Source organism: Nothoprocta perdicaria, unplaced genomic scaffold (assembly GCF_003342845.1).
Source record: "Nothoprocta perdicaria isolate Ctin4 unplaced genomic scaffold, notPer1 scaffold_12, whole genome shotgun sequence".
Taxonomy (NCBI): domain Eukaryota; kingdom Metazoa; phylum Chordata; class Aves; order Tinamiformes; family Tinamidae; genus Nothoprocta; species Nothoprocta perdicaria.
The window spans coordinates 3,955,216-3,976,973 of record NW_020454316.1 but is presented as its reverse complement, the minus strand read 5'-3'; the positions used below and the strand labels follow the sequence as shown (position 1 = coordinate 3,976,973).

Sequence of the window (21,758 nt, the reverse complement as noted above, 5' to 3'; positions counted from 1 at the left end):
CTACTTATGGCTTTATAAAGGCTGCCAGAGGAATGGCTATTCATTTTTTTTGCTTGTTTTAACATACTAGACTTTTAAAAGCTGAAGACTGTTCTTTGCCCAATTATAGTAATAGCATAACTTAGTCAAAAACAGGCCATAAATGCCTAAGGTGGTTGCTTTAGCGTAGATATATGTGAGCTATAATCACAGCTCGTTTCATGCACAGCTTTGAAATTTCTCGTGTCCGTCTCCAGCACGCTCCACCTTTCAGGACACAGTCCTGGCTTTTGGAAAGCCACCACGACAGAGGAAACTTGGCAAGCAGCTTCGTGGCAGAAGTTCTCAGCAGTTTAAGGGGAAAAAATGTATTGGTAGCAACACCCTTCTCAGCTGCATCATTTCCCTCTGCGAGCAGCAGTTTCTGTCCACTGCTGGGGAACAGAACACCAGCGAACACATCCAGCCCTCGCTCTGCGTCACACGCTTTGCTACGGGCAGCAGAGCCCTTGCTCGTAACCTGCCAGCCACACACGGAGATGGAAGTGGAATGACCCTCTTCTATAAGTGTTGAGTCTGTGCGGAACAAGAAGGGAATAAAGCCGAGCAGGGAGAACTCTAATGGAAGTGTTAAGGCCACTTGTTATATACGTGTGTGCTGCTCGTTGTGGACACCCCTATCCCCAGCTGGAAAGGGAAATAAACAGCCTGGTTGAGTCCCTGCAACACCAGCAGTGCAGCCACACAGCTGTCCTGTTCAAAACTAAGCTAACCTGGAGAAAATCTAATTTCAGACCATCAGTAACAGCAGTACCAAATCCCTGCTTGGAGCGCAGCAGTTCAAAGAAGTGTATTCACCATAAACACAACAGGGCAGGGCATGTTTCACACGATACTCCATCACATGGCTGCCTCCAAAACAAACCTATGCAGGGTGAGCTGCTGGCCCAGCTGGTCCTGCAGCTACAAGGCTGCTTTTCCATGCAAAGGCAGGAGCTTGCAGCTTGGGACAGCGCGTGGGACTGCTCCTTAGGGATGCTCCTTGGTTAGGTTGAGGAGGGGCGGTGTTAAAGCAGGCTTTAGCAATTTCTATGATGTGTTGGGTCCTGAGCTGTACAGAATTGCCCTTCTCCAATCCTAGCTTCAGTGCTAGGCAGGTTGGAGGTGCTCTCAGGAGATGGATGCACTTGCAAATCTAATTCTCCCATTGCATTATTTGCTGGTCCTCATTCTTCTAGGCTCTATGGTCCCGGCCCAGCTAAGCTAGCTGCGAAGCGAAGCCTAGTGAGGCTGTGTCAGCAATCACACGTGCAACTCTCCTAACGTCGACAGGCCCTTTGCAGGGCGAGCAGGGCTTTGGGTGAGCGCTGCAGCCAACCCAAACACCGGCTGCGAGGTGGGTCTCGTGATTGCGACTTGCATCACCTGCCAGCAACAAGAAGCTGCAGTTAAAACGTGGCCTTGGTTGCTAAGTGACAGCATCCATCTGGGCCTGTCCCCACCAGGAGATGAACATCCGTGGCCGCGCAGCAATCCCATCTTGTCCAAAACATGGGGAAAACTGCTCAGTGGAGCATCGCCAGCAAGCAGGATACAAAGCTATAGGGACAAAAGTCTTTGAGCAAAGACATTTTCATTGCCACCAAGTAACCTCAACTCTGACCCAGCAGAGGATTTTATGCATCAGGTTACCCGTGAAGAGTCCAGCAAAAACAAGGCGGAAAAACCTGTTCGAGTTTCATGGGAGAGGAGAGCAAGGAGCTGATCTGCCAGTCTATTCACAGGCAGGGAGAATAATGAAGAGTCCTGGCTGCAGATGCAGGGAGGAACCCACCAACACAGCTCCATGGCTAAGCACATACCCTGAACACCACCCGAGATGCTACATGTGGCCGCACAGGCTCATCCAGGCAATCAAACACGAGCGATGGCTCCTAGCTATTCTCCTTAATCCTTGTTATTGCTTTTCTGTCACCCAAAAGCGGGGGGGAGGGGGGGGGGAAGAGGGAGGAAATATAAGAAAAAAATCCCCCAAATCTCCTCACTCACCTCCTTTCCCTCATTCCTGCTGAAGACGTCTGCCCAGTAGACCCTGGCCTTCCCTTTGCCAGTAGTTTGGGAGCATCTTTTCCAGGCTTTTTTTTTATTACAATGAGATCAAAGATCCATCTCCATGGAAACATCTCAGCTCCAAGAGTTTCAGCCCTGTAGCTTTGGATGCTGCTCGTTGGTTTTGGCACCGTTTTCCTGAAACAGAAGCTTTAGGATGAGATGCATCAGCATTTGAGTCTCTATGTAAGGGGTTTGATTAGTAATAATGTGGTAATCGATATTGAATTGATAGCAGAGTTGCTAGGGCCTGCGGCCAAGCATGTTGCACAGCAAAGCTCAGCTCAAGCCTTGGAGGAGGCAGCTTTGAGGCCTGTCTGGACTTGCCTAGCAGAGATAGCCTGTGACACAAGGCCCTGGCCCGTGATCACCTCCGGAGGCTGCAGGCATGGATGCATGGACCATTCCATCTTCCTGCTGGTAACGCTGAGCTTCAACCCCTTCAGCTCCCAAATCTCATTCCTATGATGGGAAGAAAATAAAAATTTCAACATATATTTCAGATATGCTTTCCTATGTGTTCCACTCTGTTCCACACGCACAGACACAGGAGTGACCGGCTGGGAGGATAGCAGCAGCCTAACAGGAGATGTGGGATTCGGTTTAAACCTCAAACACAGGGCAGGATGAAAGGGAGTGGGGAAAAAACTCAGTCGTGAGACAGACATTTTCACACATCTCCCGAGATGGACAAAGAGCAAGGAGGAAGATGCACAAACACCAAACCACAACGTGGACCCTGGAGAGCATCTAGGCCAGAAGGGAGCCTCTTCCCACTGCTCTACTGGGGCTGATCCTGCTTCCAAGGAAGTCGGAGCCTGCCTTGCTCTGGTTCCAGCAGCAGCCAGCCCCAGCTTGTCCACAAGCACACCGAATGTGATTTTTATAATCATATTACAAAAATTTCAGGGTAGCAACTGTGCTGAGACCAATCCAGCTGACAGCATTTAGCCTTATCCTAGGGCACAAGCAGAATACGCCAGGCATGAATTAATACCACATAAGCTGCGCCGTGCTGTGTTTCACGGCTTAATTATAAAAGAGAAAGCAATAATCAGGGGATCTGTAAGGCTAATAGATGTTCAGAGAACACCGAGTGCGACACGAGAGCCGCAGCCAGCGCGACAGGACACGAATGCGTTTAAGAGAGCACATTAATCACAGGCGGCGCATTAACTCACGGCTGGTTTCCAACAACAGCACTTGGCCTTCAGCTGCCTTCTTAGCACCCCTGGGTGCAACTGCAGCGTCATCTAGCCCAAAGCAAGGCAGGCAGGAGCCCAAGGGGCAAGAGAACCCACCTCGCAGCAGGTCATGGAAGAGACGGGTCCAGCAGCACACACGGACATCAGCTCCAGCGAAGGGGTCTGCGAGACGGAGTTGCCTTATGCTGCTATATCCGAGCTCGGCCCCACCCTGAGCCCCATAGCAGCACCCGGCAGGTTCTGGGTCAGCAGCACCGTCCGCCAGGCCACACAGTGTGATTCACCCGGCCGAGGACAGCGCGAGGAGAAAACCAGGCCCCAGGCCACTTCCCCAGTCATCTCTGCAGTAAAATGCTTGAAAGCGCTTCTCTGTCTCCCTGGCTGCAGGATCTGTCCTAGCCCCCTTGCACTGCATCTCTCTGCAGCCTTTGGTGGCGTGGGGGGCTCGCGATGGGGCTGTGCCTCAGCTTCACAGAGCCCTTTTTGAGAAGCTCTTCTATCTACACTTAAGTTACTGAAAAGTCTCTAATAAAACTTACGGAGGAGATAGCCAGGTTGGAAGGGTCTGGTTGGTGGTATTACACACGAGCCCCCAGATTCCTTCTAGATTGAGAAGTCAGTGCAGGAAATCCCCGAGCCTTTTGCCAAAGTGTGCCAGCAGCAAGACACTTCTGAGGCTGAAAAGCTGCAGGACTGGTTGTTGGTCAGGGCTACATGAAGAAAAACTCAAAATGCTCCCCAAAATCTGCTCGATACCTTATTCTCCTGGAGAATTTCCTTTCTGCAAACTTCTCCCCTGCTAGGCCTCCGCAAAGGGAAATCCCTGCACAAGGATCAGGGAAAGCAAAATATCTCATCTCAAAGCAAGATATTTCACAGGAGGTATCTACTCCGCTTCCTAATAATCCTGTGTCCTACTTCACACCTCCTCCAAAATCAGGAAGCGAGGAGCTATTTCTGCTGGCCTGGATAAGGGAACGTGGCTGAGCCCCCAGGGATGCCCGGAGCAGGTACCACGCGGGGTTAGAGCTCGGGGTGGATTGCTCAGACAGCAGCCTCCTTCCCGGCTGCTCCCGAATCCTAACCAGGAGCCCAGGGACAACAATCCTCAAAGCTTCCAGCAGAAAACATAGGGAATTGCTTTGCACCATCCCCAGATTTTTTTATTCTGGGTCAGATTTGTGCACTGCAGTTGCATTCTCCTTACTGTCAAAGTGTATCTGTGGCCATATGGGGGTCTGTAACTCAGGCTTCCTCATGGGAATCACGGGCCAGCCACACTGACTTCCCGCAGAGACACTTCAACCATGAAATCAGTGGTAAAAAGGGAAGAGAGCCCCGCATATGGGCACAGCTTGGGGTAAAATAATTTTCCTGAGAGTGGCATAAAGACAGATATGAACAAGCTAATACCTACCTCCCTGGGGGACAAGCTCTTCTCAAGGGTCTGCAGGAACGTGAGCAAAAAGTCTTAAATCTGAATAAGCCCATAGGCATTAGAAGCTGCCCAGGTTGCATACGGAAGCATGATCTAGCAACAGATTTGCAAATAAAAGGCTCCTCTTCACTTCCCTGAAGACCTTCTGCTCAGTGTTTTCATCTTCATTTAATAACTGTTCTCCTTTTTTCCTCCCGCCTCTTATCTTTTCATCCAGCAACAACTTGCAAGAGCAGATTGCTCTCAGCAATCAAAGAAGGGCTGGGCTCTTTGTGTTTATTTTTTAAACTCTGTGTCACTACAGCAAAGCCGGCCAAAGACTGTTTGCACTAACGTTGTTCCCAAGCCTGCCAATAGCCCGGACGGTGCCAGGATGCAGCGGAGAGGAGACGTTTGCTGCTCCAGCACGTTGCCAGCCGGAGCGCTCGCGTTGCCTTAGGGACGCTGGTGCCACCAGCCCAGCTCCACTCCATCACCTACCAGAAGGTGCCTGCTGCTCTTTTCTTCTCTTCCATCCCTTCCCGATGAAGGAGCTTTGCTGTATAAACCATCCTGGTCGTAACTCCAAGATATTTGAAGGGAATCATGAAAAAAAAAAAAAAAAAAAAAAAAAAAAAAACCCTGGATGCTTCAGTGAGGTTCCTCCCTAGGGCAGCACAGTGTGATGGAGCAGGTCCAACGTAGCATCCCAGGTCTATCCCTACCTTGCTGACTCGGGTAGCACCCAGAGCAGCAGCTGGACACAAGGGGATCCCTTTCACAGCATCAGTACAATACTCGGCATGTTTTTTAAGGCTATCATTGTGAATAAATAACACAGAGCATTTCATCTCCTTTTATCCCCTTGAAGTACCTATTGAGCCCAATAGCTTTGCCAGGGAGGTGGCACCAAGTCCTTGCAGCCTTATCCAAGCTGGTCTTTCAGTCTCTCCTGTTCAAAGGGAATGATTGCCTTAATGATCGCTCCTCGCCTGCTTCAGATCCTCTATCTGCCAGAAACAGGACAGCCTGGCTTGCAGAGAAAGCCTCTCCCGAAGAGCAGCGCACACCGCGTTCTCCCAGGGACTGTAACTCTCCCTCTCCACCATTAACTGGTTAGTCCCAATTATCCTCTTCCTTTCCATCACCATTACTACATTACACATCTCACTCTTTGGCTTTTGCACCTATAGCTGCTAGCAGATTTTACAGCTGTCCCATTTTTTGCAGGAACAGCCTCATGAGACTGTTTGCATCTTTCCTGTGCACTCCCTAGCTCTCCTCCTTGCACGCAGCACAAGCCAAAGGTGAGACAGCTCCTTGCACAGCTGCTCCGGGGCCGAGGGCAATATAGGAATGATAATACAGCCTTATGCAGCGCTGCCTAAATCTAGGTCAGTGCTTAATGACCAGAGAGAGAATGACAGATGAGCACACGTTGCTTTGCCTGGGCTGATACCTTATATCCAATTTTCTTAAAGTTTGCTTGGGTGCATTTACACTTTGAGATAGCAACATAGATTCCCTGAAACTAAAACTCAAGTTACAAGTCAGCAGTAGAACCAAAAAATGCCACCAATGCCAAGGCAAAGCTCCCTTTGTTAGCCCTGGGAGCCAACTTACATGGTCCAGGTGTTGTTTGCCCCAAGTCAAGCAGGCAGCAGGCTCACGTGAACCTGGATTGATTCAGCTGGAGATACTCAACCCAAATCCATAACCTCCAGGCTCACATACACCCAATTGGCAATATTGGGAAAACAAGCCAAATAAAACTTCCAAGAAAGCCAAGTCTGGTTGCCAACCTGTCCTTCAGGCACCTCTAACAAAGCAGGACAACTTCCACTCATGACAGTCCTGAGATGAGCAACTCTGGGCTCAGCTTTTCTCATTTTAGCGCTCCTAAATTGCCCAGGTCACAGCAGACACCTGAGGCCTCTCCTCCAGGACCCATACAGGACTGCTATGGCCATCCAAGGGGCATTTAAAGTACTCACCAAAAGCACAGTCTGGCTCGGGAGGCTGATGGACAGGTAGGTCACGTCTCCATGTCTAGCAGAAACCATCACATTTCACCCATCATTGCTGCACTCAGCTCACAAACACGTCCTTGGCTGAAGCCCATCCTGCAGAAAGACATGTTATCTTAATTGGAAAACACTAACATATGGAGAAACTTTCATTCTCTTGGCTAATTTGTTCCAGCAGCTAATCATCTTCATTCTTAAAAAAATTAGCGCCTATTTTCTCATTTCAATTGGCCTGGCTTCATTTTGCAGCTGTGGCTTTAGGACATACATCTTCTTCCCAGCCTGTGCAGCTCTTGAGCACCTGTTTTTCTCCTTGTGAACCTATATATATATTGCTATTTTTTTTCTTTTTTTTTTTTCTCCAGATAAATAACTACAACCTCTTAAGTTCTAATCTTAGGCATTGATTATGATTTTTGGTGGGGGAGGATATACTTTGCACTGAGGACATGATACTTCATGGGGCTTCCTGCCACAGAGAGCACACAGATCTGCTTTGTTGCTGAGCGTTTTGTTTGGGTTTAGATCCTGTTTTGTGTCACATCTTCATTAGGAAACACGACTCAGCCCAAATGACAGAGTCTGGTGCCCAGGAGCAGCCACTGCTGCAGATCAAGGCCACTTGTGGTGAACATCACTTCTTGGTTGTGACCAGCTGTAATCACAGCTGAGCTTGTGCGGAAACTAACTGCACCTGAGCCCAGCTCCATCCTTCTCCATCTCAATCTTCCGACTCCCAATCTTCGTCCATCTGCCCTTTAGGATTCCTTGTGATCTTCTCATCTGATTTTTGACCGCCTCCTTTGGCTTCAGTTAAACTGATCTTCTCTAATAAAGCCACCCCCCTCCTACAAGTCACTGAAAGAACATGTGGCTCTTTCCTCATCAGTCTCTTTCTGGTCTTAATCTTCATTAACCTGTGAGCTTTCTAGGGCATGGACTGCCCAGCTCCTCCTCTGCGTCTGCCCAGGACAGCGAGGGCAAATGCACCTTTGTAAGAACATTTAATTAAAACACATGTTCACCCATGCTGATTAGTCAGAGGACTGTCAGCTAAGCCAAGTATTAAAAATTAAGTTTAAATGCAATCAGTTTCTTACTGAAAAATATGCATTCTTGGAACACAATATATCTGGACACATTTTTGTCTGGTTTAGCTCGTAGCTTCCTCAGGGTGGGATCCAATTCTATGTGATTTGTAGCGAGCAGAACAGCCGGATGCTCTACAGCCAGCAACATACAAATAGGCAGTTTAATTAATGCCAATAAACTGCAGTTACAAGCAGCAACTGATCGAAACAGCACAGAGGGCACCCCCGGAGTCTGTGGGTACCAAAGTGCAGAGCAGGGTGCTCTTCCAAAGCCCAGTGCCTTCCACTGCCCTCCCGTGCATGGAGTCACGGGATGGGTTCCTGCAGGGAGGCTCCTCTGGCAGGCGGCACTTCCAGGTGAAGCTGCAGCTTCTCCTCCACCCTGATGACAAGAGCAGCAAACAGGGCGATTCCTCAGCCGCGATGCCGCTGGGCTACGGCACCGGGATTTGATCTTCAAGGGCCACTACGGCTGCTAAGACTGCGAGACGTTTGTTTCCTGACTTCGGTTTATGCCTCTTGGGGCCAGGCCTGGCTCCCAGCCAGGATGTTCCTTTTTGCTTCCACCTAGGGACGGGCAAAATAAGTGATCAAAGCACAGGAGGGATCAAAACATAAAAGCGAGAATAAATCAAGGAATGATGCAATGGGACTCCACTCCTCTAATATAATTAACCTTTCCAGGAACAGATAATGCTCCCAAATTAAAGGACATCCTGGGACAAAAAAAAAAAAAAAAAAAAAAAAAGCCCGTGCATCTCATGTGGGAGAGAGGAAGGGAGTGCAGGAGCATCAAGGCGGACGCAAGCACCACTCCCATGGGGCAGCTCCTCTCCGGCACCGGCACAACCACATAACTAGCGCTCCGGTCTGCAGACACCCACGGCGTCACCCATTGCTTATTAAGTGAGGAGATTAAAGGGCTCTCCGTGCTCCCTGCACCGTCTCCGTGACATCCCCAGGCCCTTTCGGGAGGGCGCTTCCAGAGCGCGCTCCCTCTTTGCTCCCGCATCCCGTGACCAGCCCGCCGGGCCCACCAAAGGCCACCGCATCCCAGGGCTTCGGGGGGCTGCGGCCACCCTCTCCCAGCCCGTTTCCCCCACCTTGCTTTGGGGTGACCCCGCTGTCCCCGCTCCTCGTGCCGCCGGGCAGGGCGCCCCTGGCGGTTGCCCCGCGCGCCGCCCGCCGGAGCCCGCGGCGGGAGGCGGCCCCGGCGCCGCTCGGCGAATCCCGTGGGCTCCCGGCGGAGGGGCCGAGCCCCCCCCCGTGCTCCCCCTTTTTCCTCCTCCTCCTGCTGCCGCCGCCGCTGCCGGGCTCCGCTCCGCCTCGCCAGCCCCGAGCCGGCGCTCCCGGCCCTGCCCCGCGTCCCCGGCCTCCGCAGCCCCGGCCCGGCGGTGAGTGCGGCCCGCGGCTGCCGAGGGGGACGGGAGGGAGCGGGGGGGACCCGCGCGGCTTCCCCCGGGGCTCCGGGCATCCTCCTCGGCGAGCGGGCGCCCGCGCTCCGGCATCCTCCGGCCGTGCTGGAGCATCCTCCCCGGGTACCGGAGTCCCCCTGGGAGCATCCGCCCCGAGTGCAGGGGTCTGCGCTCGGGGCAGCATCCTGCGTTCTGGGGGGGTCTCTCTCCGAGTGTCCTCCCCGGGTGTGGGGGTCCTTCCCGGGGCATCTTCCCCAGATACCGGAGTCCCTGTCAGAGCATCCTGCCGGGGTGCAGGGTCTGTGCTTGGGGCATCTTCCCCACGTACCAGGGTCTGGAGCATCCTCCCTGGCTGTGTTCGGGGCAGCCTCACTGAGAGCCAGGAAGGGGGTCCTGCTCATTTTGTGCTCCCCAGGGCACGGAGTCCTGCTCGGTGCCCTCTTCCCCGGGTAATTAGGCTGGCAGCAGTGCTCATGTCCAGGCTTGGGCGCTAGAGGCTGTGTCAGAGCATCGTCCTGAGGGCTCCGGTGCTTGGGATTGTGCCGGTGCCACCCTCCCAGGGCTCGGGTGCTAGGGGCAGTGCACAGTACATCCCCTCCTGGCGCCGGAGCATCCCTCCCTCCCCACACACCGACTGCTGGGATCCCCTGGGCAGTGCAGGGCGCTCTGCCTCCTTCCCAGAGCTGCAGGGCCAAGGGGCCAGGTGGGGACAGGTATCCCAGAAGCAGGATGGCACTGTAGCATTTCCAGAACCTGCCTCCTACCAAATCAGCTGGCAGTGCTGTCTGTCAGCTACGATGTATATAGGTGGCCAGTAAGAAATCACGAGGTTGGGGTCTGGCTCACCCCAGGTCATGCTGACTTTGTGCTCTTACCCCGGTGCCCCCTTGCTCTCCTTGATGAAATGATGCCAATGTTCCCTACCTGGCAGCATTGCAAATAAGGCACTTTGCTTCCTTGGGAAGAGGTACAGCATTACAGTGCATTTATGCCACATGATCAACCACTTCTATAATGCCCGTGCTCCAGGGAATATCTAAGCACAGCCATACCTGTTCATGCATTCATCTGTATGGAAACTCTGCAATTGCTTTCCTGGCCAACGTCGGGCTCGTCTTGCAGAAATCATTTAGCCTGTCTAGACAACTATGATGAAGAGCAAAATGCCCGGAGCTGTGAGTGATGTGAGCCTGGCTATCTCTGCAGGGCTGTATCTGTCACTTAGTACTGCTGCTATCCACTTCTGGGGACTTTTGGCTCTTTGGTTATCAAATGGGCATGAAACAGCCGGGGGATCGTGCAGGTCTGTTTCCTGTAAGAACAAGGAGGAAAAAAAAGCAGCCATCACACACGTGCAAGGAGTATTATGAAGTGTGGAACAGGGCTAAAATGAAAGAGGAATTCATATGACACAAAAATGGTGAATAAATAGGGGATGAGCAAATGGAAGGGGCAAAGCAATATCCATCTTATTTTCTGGACCAGGTCATTGATATTTGTATGGCTCTTGGAGACCCTCAGATAGAAAGCAATATAAAAAAAGTAGCATTATGTACGAGCATAGAATATATAAGAAGGCTGAGACTATGGATCATGTATGTCCTTAATACATATACATATGAAGCAGCATGGATTGAATAGAGCAACCTTGAACATAGAACAGCATCAGGGAAGATGTGCAGGTGTTTTTGAAGCCCTGCAAGAGTCTGTCTAGGTACATAATGACCTTTACAAATCTGTTTTTTAATCCTGCAAACATGTCCACAAATGAGTTGTCGAGCTGACCTGTCTAAGTAAATGTATCATAAAATCCATGTGAGGGTGAACTTGCAGGACTGAGCCTTAAGGATAGTAAGATATCACAGGTAGATGCTATTCCAGGTAAATGCATGTGTGAATCCCTGGAGGCTTCCACAGCTCCAGGAATGACTCATTCCCAAAGAGACCACACAAAGCATCTGTTTCAGTGTCACATACATAATCTGGAGACATTACACATATATATTACTGGGATCTAGCAGTACCTGAGGCCAGAAAGATCTTGTCTAATTTTATGGTCTGGAACACACGAAGATCTGATTCATGACTTCATGGCCATTTAATGCAAAGTCTCTTAATGCAAAGTTAATGCAAAGCTTCCGTCTGCGCAAACAACTGCGCTTAGGTCCTTGAGGAAGGAGCTTCAGTAATGAGCATTTAATTTGCACCAGGGTTAAATGCTCCCATGTCTGAGCATCCTCCTTTTCTCCCATTCCACTGGACTTTCTTACCTATTCTGAGTGTTCATTGAATGATCTTGTTGGTCAGGAAAAATCTTTTTTCATATAGGTCAACAAATAGGGAAAACTGCTTTCAGGCTGTCACGTGAGTTAAACAAGGAAGGAGAGAGTGATCTAAAAGTAGCAGTAGCAGATAACACAAATCTCAGGGAAGGAGCTATTTAGCAACCAGGGCATTTATTGATAATTAGCTGATGCTTGTTATGTTTGCTCTGGGCTTTTCATTTAGGTTGACGAGCTATGAATTTTCTGCACTATCACCACTTATTTACAGTACAGTGCCTAATTTAAGCAATTATTCAATTTTAACAGACTTGGCTGATGTCCTTCACACATCCAAAGAGTCCAGTAAAATGAATCAGTCTCTAAATACTTCGTAACAATTGAGAGGGGAAAAAAGGCTGAGTTAACCCTCCTTCCATGCCCCTGCATTCTGCAGTGTGTATAAGAGACAGAGGGAGAAATGGCTTACAAGCTGACTTATAAAATAGACAACTTTGGAACAATCAGCTTAAAACTACATATATACGACCCAGTGTTAGGGCCAGACTCTATCAAATCCAGATAAAGCTGTTATGCACTGCATGTTCTTTCCTGGATCAGCACCATATGGGCTCTGTTCACCAAGGACTGTTTCTCTCACAGCAGAATATTGCAGTGAACTTGCATGATACTGTATGACATTGCCTTGGCTTCTGCATGCCGCACACTGCCAGCAAGCAGTGTCAACATACTGGAGAATAAATGACAAATCTGTGAATTACAAAAAGAATAATTCATGGATGACTTTCAATTACAGAGAATAATTTATAGGTGCCTGATTTGCAAAGAGAATTATTTATGAGTAACTTGAGTTGTGTATAAAATCCTTTACAGGTTACTGGAACAGCGGGAATAGAGCGACTGCTCAGCTGAGAGGTGCTGAGCCTGGAAAAAATACCTCTTTTGGGTCAGGGCTGGTGCAGCACGTGCACCCTGGCATGCCAGACAGGCAGAAAAGTGTCCAGCTTAATTCCTTTGTGGGACTTCCCTTTCATGGAGATCCTTTTGGGATTCCCAGCTCCGGGTGGCCCTGCCAATGCTCTGCAGGGACCCTGAGGTGACATTTCTCCTCTGCAAGACTCGGGATAAAAATCCATTGTTTGTCTTTAAGCAAAATGGCCTGAAAACTAAATATTCATATATATATATATATATATATATATAACTACAATAGATGTATATTTTATTTTTACTTCTGTATTCCCCTCTTGCACCTTTATTTTCTTTCCTGCCTTGCAATCCCTCCTTCCTGGATACCTGAGGGGCACAAGGAGCCCTGGGTGCTTTCCCTTCAGCATCACCACCCTGGGATTTTCAATCAAGAGCCTGTGCAAGCTGCGGTGTCGTTCCTTGATGAGGCGCCGCAGCCGAGCGTGCTGCATCCTCGACACGCAGGCTGAGCATCACAAAGCCCTTTTGCAGCACTTCACTTAATGACACAGTATATCCATATATTAGATCAGGTGCAAATAGCATCTACTACAGTTAATGTTGTAAAACGGTTTCCGTTTTAAACTGCTGGCAGGATCCATAAAAATTTTCCGAAACATTAGTTTTCTCTAGTGAAGTATTTTAGGAAATGTTCTTAAATAAAAATAATTATGTTGGGTTCAGTGAATGTGATGGGTCATTGCTGTTCTGTTGGAAGAAAAACAGGGAGCCCAGGAGAGGGAGATAACTGCAGACCAGGCACTGCAAGGGAATTCCTTTGCTTGAGGTTTCCACCGACTGAGCATGGACGTCTTGGGGCTTGGTGGATGTTCCCAGGACGCCTGTGATCATAGATGGGGAAAGCCAGTACGGGGTGAATGTTCCCTTTTAGGAAGTCTTGGGAAACAACGTGTAGCCCACAGCTTTGGGTACACACTATATGCCTTGAGAGAGCCCGGGGGAACATATGCCAAGAGACTGTGCGCTCATTGTACTCGCTGCTGCTGCAGACACCCCCTCCTCACTGCTTCCCACTTAGAAGAGAAAAATCTATTCATTTTGCAACATCTATTCAAGCAAGCCCCACTCCTGCACACCCCACTACATTTGCTTACCAGGAAATGCTGGTAAAAGCAGCTTGTGCCTCTCAGAAACCTTCTTTGGCAAAAGCGGTCTCAACTTGGACCATCACGGAGACCTTCCTAGGACGGTTCTGCAAAGCCCTGCCTGTATCTACAAAGAATCTCATTGGAACAGCCAGATCTCACCCTCAGTGATTTTAATACAGCTAGTAGTTTCTATAGATAAGTTCTGCTTATAGATAAGTTCTTCTCATAGATAAGTTCTATGCTAGATAAGAATAAGTGAAATCTTGACCTACTAAAGGCCACAGCCAAACTCCTGATGACTTGGGGGGCCATGAATCTCATTTTACCTTCCTGAGTGTAGAACTAAGTCAGAGCTGCAGAAATTTGGGTAACAAAGTTGAAAACAACCTCACCTGAACTTACAAAAAAATGACAGAAGCAATTTCACAGCATGAAGAGGTGGCTGAGAAAGCATCTTAGGTCTTACTTTAAAGTTGCTCTTAGGTTAGGCACTCAGTACCACTTCAGGTCCCCCTGTGCTGTCTGCAGTTGGGCATTAATGCTAGCAAAACACAAAGCTTGCAGGAATAAAGGGAAACTGTTTACCCGTTCCTTCGCCTTTGCTACCTAACAGTGTCAAAAAATAGCATCAGAATGAGGATTTTTTTAAGGTCTGTTCATGCACACAAGTATTTTCCCAAGGGCTACTTGGATAGATGTAAAGAAATTAAATATTAATTTTAGTAGGCTGCCATCTTTCTCTTTTGGCACAAACTGCCAAAGCTATCTCTGAGTAACTGAGGAAAGAATGTGGATCCCTTTGGTACTGTTTTTTAAACACTGAGTTCATCGTTATATCACTGTTCCCAAGAGCCAGTGAAAGACACTGGCTGCAGAGCTACTTAAATTATAGACATACCCTGTTCTTTCTAAAAATATTTCACCTCTTTTTTTTTCTCTTCTTTTCTTCTTTTTTGTTTTTTTCCTATGCTTGAATAGTGATGGTCAGCAGCTTCCAAATTTTCTTATGCACCCTGGAAGACTTGTCTGGTTTCTTTTAAAGCAGGCTTAACTTGCCTAATAGATTAACCCAGTGCTTGTGTGTGTACACGAGTACTCCCATTCTGCTGTCTGTGACTCGCATCCTGGTCATGGATTTCTTAGATGGAAACATGTGCAATAAGTATGATGCTCCAGAACGCCTTGGATTCACTGTCACACAGTGCCCGTGTGTGCAATATCCATACCCTGGTCAGTCATCCTCTGGTAGCAGGCTTGCCTGCGCCGTGGAGTCAGGGCTCTGCTTGCACAGTCTTCAAGGCCACGACTCCAAATGCTGGTGGCTCTGCCCAGGGTGATGTTGCAGAACACTCTAGTTCTACTTGGTTGGTCTCCTTGCAAAAAAAAAAAAAAGGAAAAAAAGAAAAAAAAAGTCTCTGCAAAATCCTCACATACAGTAGCCAGAGAGGTAGCACTTCTTTTCCTCTCTTTCTCTGCTCTCTCCAGGATATCCACTGGGATCCCAGTGGCATTTGAGGTCAGGTGCCTGACCTCTGCATCTCCTTGGAAAACACCGGAGAGCACCCTGGAAAGGATATTTCCAAAATGCTATGAATTTATTTCTTTTTGCTCCGGGCTTTTATTTGCCCTTTATTTACCACTTAGCATCATCACCAGCTCTCTTGATGCCAACGCAGTGTGACACCAAGTTGCTTATGAGGTGACACGAGGGCAGTGGAACCATAAGCAAGTAGCTAGGGAAGAACAGCGGTCAAGCACAAGCCACTCGTGTCGCGTCCCACCTGCACACGGAGTGGCCACATGGCACAGCCTGACGAGCCAGGTCAGCAGCTAGGGGGGAGGATTAAAAGTAGCTAGAGGGAATTGTCAACAGAGCAAAGCTGCTTTTGCTTTTGCATCATTCAGAAGTCTAGGGTTTGGGCTGCCGGATGAGCTGCCCAAAGTAAGGGCCAAGGTCTCCCCCTTTCATCCTGTCCTGGATTTCTGTGCCTTTGAGAGCTGCAGCACTGGTGAGTTTTAGCTGAAGCAGAAAGGAGCATCACTTCCCAACGACACATTTGCAGCCTGATGTCTGCAAATACACGGGGGCATTTGCCATGTTATTGGGACTTTGGGATGGGTCACCAGAACGAAAACAAACAAACAAAAAACCCAGATGATTTAAGCTAGACGTCTGGTAGCAATAATGGGGCTACACATTCTTGAGCACCATCTACTGGTACGTTGCCCATAAACCAGAGACGTACGTGCCGATACGGAGCACCCTGCAGCAGCTTTGTCACAGAAGAGCACAGGGCTCCTGGCCAGCTCCAAGTACCCTGTCTAAACTGGTGGTTGGGACCTCGGGACAAAAGCAAAAGCTTTTCACAAGGCCACACGCTGACGGCTGCGTCCATCCCTCCAGGCAGTGCCGCAGCCAGTGGGAGCCTCCAAGATGCTGCAGTGCAAACACGCTCAGGAATTCAGCTTCGGGCCCCGCGCTCTGAAGGATGCTCTCATCTCCACCAACCCAGCCCTGCAGGAGCTCTATGTCAAAGCCTTCTCCAGCGCCGAGAAGCTCTTCCTCTCCGAAGCCTACAACCCCCAGCGAACGCTCTTCTGCTCGCTGCTCATCAGGACGGCCTTCGACTGGCTCCTCAGCCATCCCGATGCCCCCGAAGACTTCGAAACCTTCTACCACTCCATGCTGAGGAGGAAGCAGAATTTCTATCGCAAGCACATTTACTTGCAGCCGATAGGTAACGTGGGCCAGGAGAACATGGTGTCTTGACTGAGCTACACAGAAAGGCAGGGAGGGAGGTGGGTGGTGCTGGGCACACTAATGCCCATTGGCCTCTTGTAAGGGCTAACGTAGGAAAGGAAACTGCTGCCATAAAGATGAGTTTGTAATATCCAAGGCTCTGACGTGCCTCCAGGCCAGAGTCCCAAGCTAGGATGACAACTGTCAGTAAACATCTCCTGCAAATGCCGTGAATGCCATGTGTGCCTTTGGGTAAGACACGCTATGAATACACATACATATATATGTGTATAAATATATGCATATATATTTATATAAGTAAAATAATGCTGGATAAAACAACAATTCTGGGACTCCTCTTAATTTTAAACCCCATTTATCCTGCCAGTATCCCTGGCAGTTCATGCAAATTAACATTCCACCCCACCCAGCCCACAGGTTAATCTTTCTGCACAGCTTCTGTCTCAGAGAAAACCTTCCTGGAGCACCTGCTCTGTTACGAGGTGTATCATCTCTGCAGGAGCCCCCTCTTTTCCTTCAGTCTCTCTATAACCACCTCCAGATGCCCACAACATCCCGTAGCAAGCCCCTTGCTGCTGAGCGAGCCACCCTCTCGCTGCAGCAGCCCTGGGGACGCCCCTGCAGAGCTCGGGGTCCCCTGGGCTTCGAGGCGCTGATCCGTGCAGCTTCTCCCCGCAGACTTAACCGAAGGGCCCGCGGGGCTCTCGCTGCTCGACTCCCTGCAAAGCTGCGTCGAGTCCTTCTTCCTGGGCCTCCGCGTCAAGTGCCTTCCCTCCATCCCCGTCTCCTCCATCCACTGCTGCTACCGCCACTGCCGGGACTCGGACCGAGTGCAGCTGCACGCAGGTAAGGCCGGCAGAGCCCTCGGAAAAGCCCAGAAAATCCCAGAGTGGGGAGGAAGGGAGAAATCCTGCTGCTGTGGAAAACCCATCACTCTGAGCCCGGAAACAAGAATGGAAAGCAAAGCGGGTTTCGTCACGTTTTCCTCTGCTGCCTGCTCTTATCGGCGTCGCAGTGTTTAGATCCTGCCCTGCACGGTGGTTAAACGGGCTCCAAGGGGAAGCGCTGCGGATTGCCCGCACACCCAACTTGTCCAAAGCCAAAGCAAGTCAGTGGCCGGGGTGGTGCAGGACTGCGCTGGCCTTTCATGTTAGGAAATCAGAGTTCAGGTGTCACCCACATCCCCAGAGAGATGATGGGTTTCCCGGCTGACAAACATCCCTTTGGAACAAGCGGTTTCCAGGTACCGGGGCAGCCTGTGCTCAGCACTGACCACGGCTGCAGCAATGGGATGCCCATAGGGAAATTCCTAGAGTTCCAGGCACTTATTTCCACAGATTAGTGCTGAATTCATCCCATGCCAAAACAGGAATTTATCCTTAGTTTTAATTTGGTTTTACAAAGTGTTCAACATCTCCTCAACGGAATATGACAGAAAAGGCCATTAGATCTTCCTTTGGAGATACTGAGTCCAGCAGCTCTGTCAATGTGTGCCTTGGATTACAGGCTCCTTTCTGTTAGCAGGAGGAATTCTGGCTCCCTCACACCTTCACATTAATGGACATCTCTCTTGTATTTGACCAGATGGGATCCTGAATTTCCTGAAGAACAACAAGCCCATGGATGCCCTGTGTGTCCTGGGACTCACACTGCTGGACCTTTACCCCTGTGAGACCTGGAGCTTCACATTCAGCAAATTCCTGCCCGGACAAGGTGGGATTTGCATCTGATGATCTCCTAGCACAGGATAAAAAATAAAACAACAACAACAACAAAACATACAAAAAAGCAACAAACAAATTATACCCAAAAACCTTCCCTGGGAGACTAGAAAAGGCACATCTTATTCTCAAAATTTCATTCAGCTTCTTGATAAGAGGAACCGTGTATTTTTGTTTTTCTAGTTTTCTTGCAATTTAAAAATAGGAGAGACAGGGCTGAGACTCCTGTTTTAAGCAAAGGAACCTGATGCACTAGCAACCCTTGGGGAGGTACATCCTGACGCTTGCAGCATGCTAAAATTGCAGCACAGCAGCTTTCCTTTCCTGCTCCTAAGGTGAGAGGCAGGCGCAGGAGCGCCAGCGCCTCACCTGTGTGTGCCTCTTGTTACAGAAGTGGGAGTTTGCAGCTTTGCCAGATTTTCGGGGGATTTCCCCCCATCTGGCTGCAGCAACTGGACTCCCCTGGTGCAGAAGGAAGGTCCGTGCGAAGCCAGCAGGGAAAGCAGAGAGCGGACGGTGCCGTTCAGCGCCCTCGAGATGGTCCAGTGCTGCAAGGTAGGATGAGCAACGTCCCTCACCCTGCATTTCTTGCAGTGCAAGAATGTGTATTTCACCCAGGCCTGGGTAAAACCCATCTCTGCCCCATGGAGCAGAGGTGGTGAGAGCAGGAGGCTTGAGTGACCACGTGTTGCTGCGATCTTTGCTTTCCCGCAAGGTGACGTGCCACGAGATCTGCCACCTGATGGGGCTGGGGACCTGCCGCTGGCTGCAGTGCATCATGCAGGGCGCGCTGAGCCTCGACGAGGCCCTGCTGCGGCCCCTGGAGCCCTGTCCCATCTGCCTCCGCAAGCTGCAGCACGTCGTGGGCTTCAAGCTCGTCGAGCGCTACAGGGTGAGAAACGGACCCAGCAGCTTGTCCTGGAGCAGCGGGGGAAACGGGGAGCAAAAATGATGCCTAAATAGGGGTATTTTGAACAGTCCCTGTGACTGTCTCCTAGCTCTTTACACCACCTCTATAGCTGCAATGTTCACAAGACACAGTGCAAAAGTCCTACCCTGTTTTATGCCTCCGGAAAAGAAGGTCAGGAAGGGTGGGCAGGTCTCAGGTAGAGCAAGTGCAGACGGAGCGGCAGTTGGAAGTGGAGTTTGCCACCTCCATGCCCTTGCCTGTGTGTCAACAACGTTCTCTGCCTCTCTGGGGCTGTTGGGAGCACAGAGAAAATATTAGGTGGGCTCTTTGCTGCAGTTCCTTTGTTTAACAACATAAGGAAGGATCTCAACATATTATATAGGGTCCTCCGGCACTTTGTACATTGGCTGCACTGAGAGAAGCTGGTGCTGCTGATGGGCTCAAACTGGAGCCCTGCGAAGTGTCAGGCAACAGGTTTCATTCCTAGTGATTTGCTTGGTGTGGGCATCCATCTAAAATGCTCCTGAATGAAAAAGTGCAAAGAGGTTCTCACTTTCTGGTTAAGCACAAGAACAGAGGCTACAGCCTTAAAAAGCATTCAGATCTTTGACTCAAACAAGCTACCCAGAGACTGAGAGACAGGGAAAATTTTCAGTCTTTTTGTAGTGATTTTGAGCTAATCATCCCCTGCTTTTGACCTAAATAATCCATCCTCATCTCAGCAGCTTTTTCTCTTCTTAGGAAACGGGCTTCCTAACAGTCACCATTCTTCCCCAAATTCACTTGTCTTGGGAATTTTAAGAGATATTGAAACATTCTGGGCTGGTTCCAGCTTTCAAAGGCATCTCTGCCCCTTTCCCTAGTGCAGCTCCCATTGCAGGGTCTGGCACCCTCTTTGTTCCCGGGGGGAGGGAAGGGAGCTGGAGGTAGGACCAGGCAGGAGGGAAGTTGTTCCTTTGCATTTGTTCTTGCCCCAGAGGGAGGGGGCAGGGTGGCTTAACTTGTCTGAAAGAGGCCATTTTATTCCTGTATGAAATTCTCCCCCGAGGCTCCGTGCCCAGACTGAAATGAGAAAGGGGGACGACTGCTCCCACCCCCTCAATTTGAGCTCTTTATCTTTTCTGTCAGGGAAAGCCTGACAGGGAGCAAGGGGGGAGGACGAGGAAGGGGGAAGCGGGAAGCTGGGGGACAAGGGAGCTCCACAGGGCTGAGGGACTCGGTGCCATCGTCTTGCCCAGGATGGGGGGACATCTCAGCCTCATATCCCTTAAGTGCCACCACCGTGTTTCTCATAGCAATTGCAGGGCTGCATAAGGGCATCAGCTGGGAGCTGAGAAAAGAAAATACAGAAATAGGCCACAAGGGTGTGAAAAAAAGCTGAAAAACACACACATACGTGCAAGAAAAGCACACACTAACAAGCCAGACAGAGAGATCACCTTTTATCCGGTGATGACTGGAGCAATGTGATTCATTCCCCAAGGCTTAAGGAATACACGCACCAGAAGCAGCTCCTTGTATGCCCCATTGTAGCGTTTAATATTTAGAAAGGAAATTGTCTCAGACATTTTCCTTTCATTAGCTCTTTCCTGGAGCCCAGCCGTCCCTGTGGTGCGTTTCAGCTCCCAAGGCAGCGAACTGCTCTTTGCAACGAGGCGCGCGCTGCCGCCGAGGTGGTAACGCGATGAGAGGAGACCGTCCAGTTTATCTCGGGAGCCTCAGAACAGACCCGGTTCCCTGCCGAGCAGCTCGGCTGCCGGGAATCGTGGATGCAGGGGAGGGGGTCAGCGCCGTTTCTCTCCTGCCTCCCTGTGATGGGGCGGACACAGCCCAGGGCTCGCTCGGATGCTCCAGACTCCGATGGGAGCTCCGAGGAGCTCGATGCTTGGATAGGGGCTCCAAGGAAAGGAGGGAGCAAAAAGCCCCAGTTTTAAAGGGTAACCCCGCTTCTCCCAGCCAGGAACGTGGCACTTCCAAGCGAGGCACCGGAATGACGAGGCTCATCCGAGAAGCCTTGGGAAAGGCGAAGCTGTCGCCCGCCGTTCCCCAACCGGGAACCGCTTCTCTCGTTACAGAAGCTGTACGCGTGGACGCAGACGGTGCTGTCGGGCTGGCCGCGGCATGGCCCGGCCGAGCTGTCGGCCTCCGAGGACCCCCTGCCGCTCAGCTCGGACTCGGGCCTGTGCTGCGAGCACGACTCGGAGGCCGTGACCTCGCTGTCGGAGCCGCTGACGCCGGACGCGTGCAGCCAGGCCCTGTCGGTGGCGCCGGAGCTGGAGGCGGACGAGCAGCCCTGCTCGCCGGGCGAGGCGCGCGGCCCGGCCCCGCTCGCCGCCCGGCCTGCCGACGCCGTCAGGGAGTACGAGCTGTGGCTGGAGGCCTCCATCGCCGCCCTCGAGAGGAACGTCTCCGAGGAAGAGCTGGCGCGCGTGGACCAGGCCGTGGACGCGCTGGCCAGGTGGGAGATGTTCACGGGGCAGCTGCCCGCCGTGAGGAAGGATCTGCCCTTCGCCAGGGACCACGCGGGGCTGCGGAAAGTTCTCGGAGACAAATTTTCCTCCCTGCGGAGGAAACTCAGCTCAAGAAAACTGGCCAAAGGGGAATCGTCCCCGCATCGCTGGAGGTGGGAGGAAAACTAGTGTGGCTCTGCCTCAGGTTGGGCTCACGCAGCTTTGGTTACCTTTTTGTTTTGCTCCTCATCTTTCTCAGCACGAGTTGTTGCTATCAAAGAGAGAAAGGAGCTCCCCCCAGGAATAAAATGTG

General features: G+C 50.6%; 1 protein-coding gene across 1 annotated transcript; it reads left to right on the top strand.

Moving 5' to 3' along the window:
- The first annotated feature begins 16,037 nt into the window (after positions 1 to 16,037).
- Positions 16,038 to 21,758, top strand: AMZ1 (archaelysin family metallopeptidase 1). Its single transcript, XM_026054143.1, has 6 exons — positions 16,038 to 16,341; positions 17,043 to 17,210; positions 17,949 to 18,077; positions 18,477 to 18,640; positions 18,801 to 18,977; positions 21,071 to 21,758. The coding sequence occupies exons 1-6, from the start codon at positions 16,038 to 16,040 to the stop codon at positions 21,632 to 21,634; spliced, it is 1,506 nt and encodes a 501-aa protein (XP_025909928.1). The 3' UTR covers positions 21,635 to 21,758.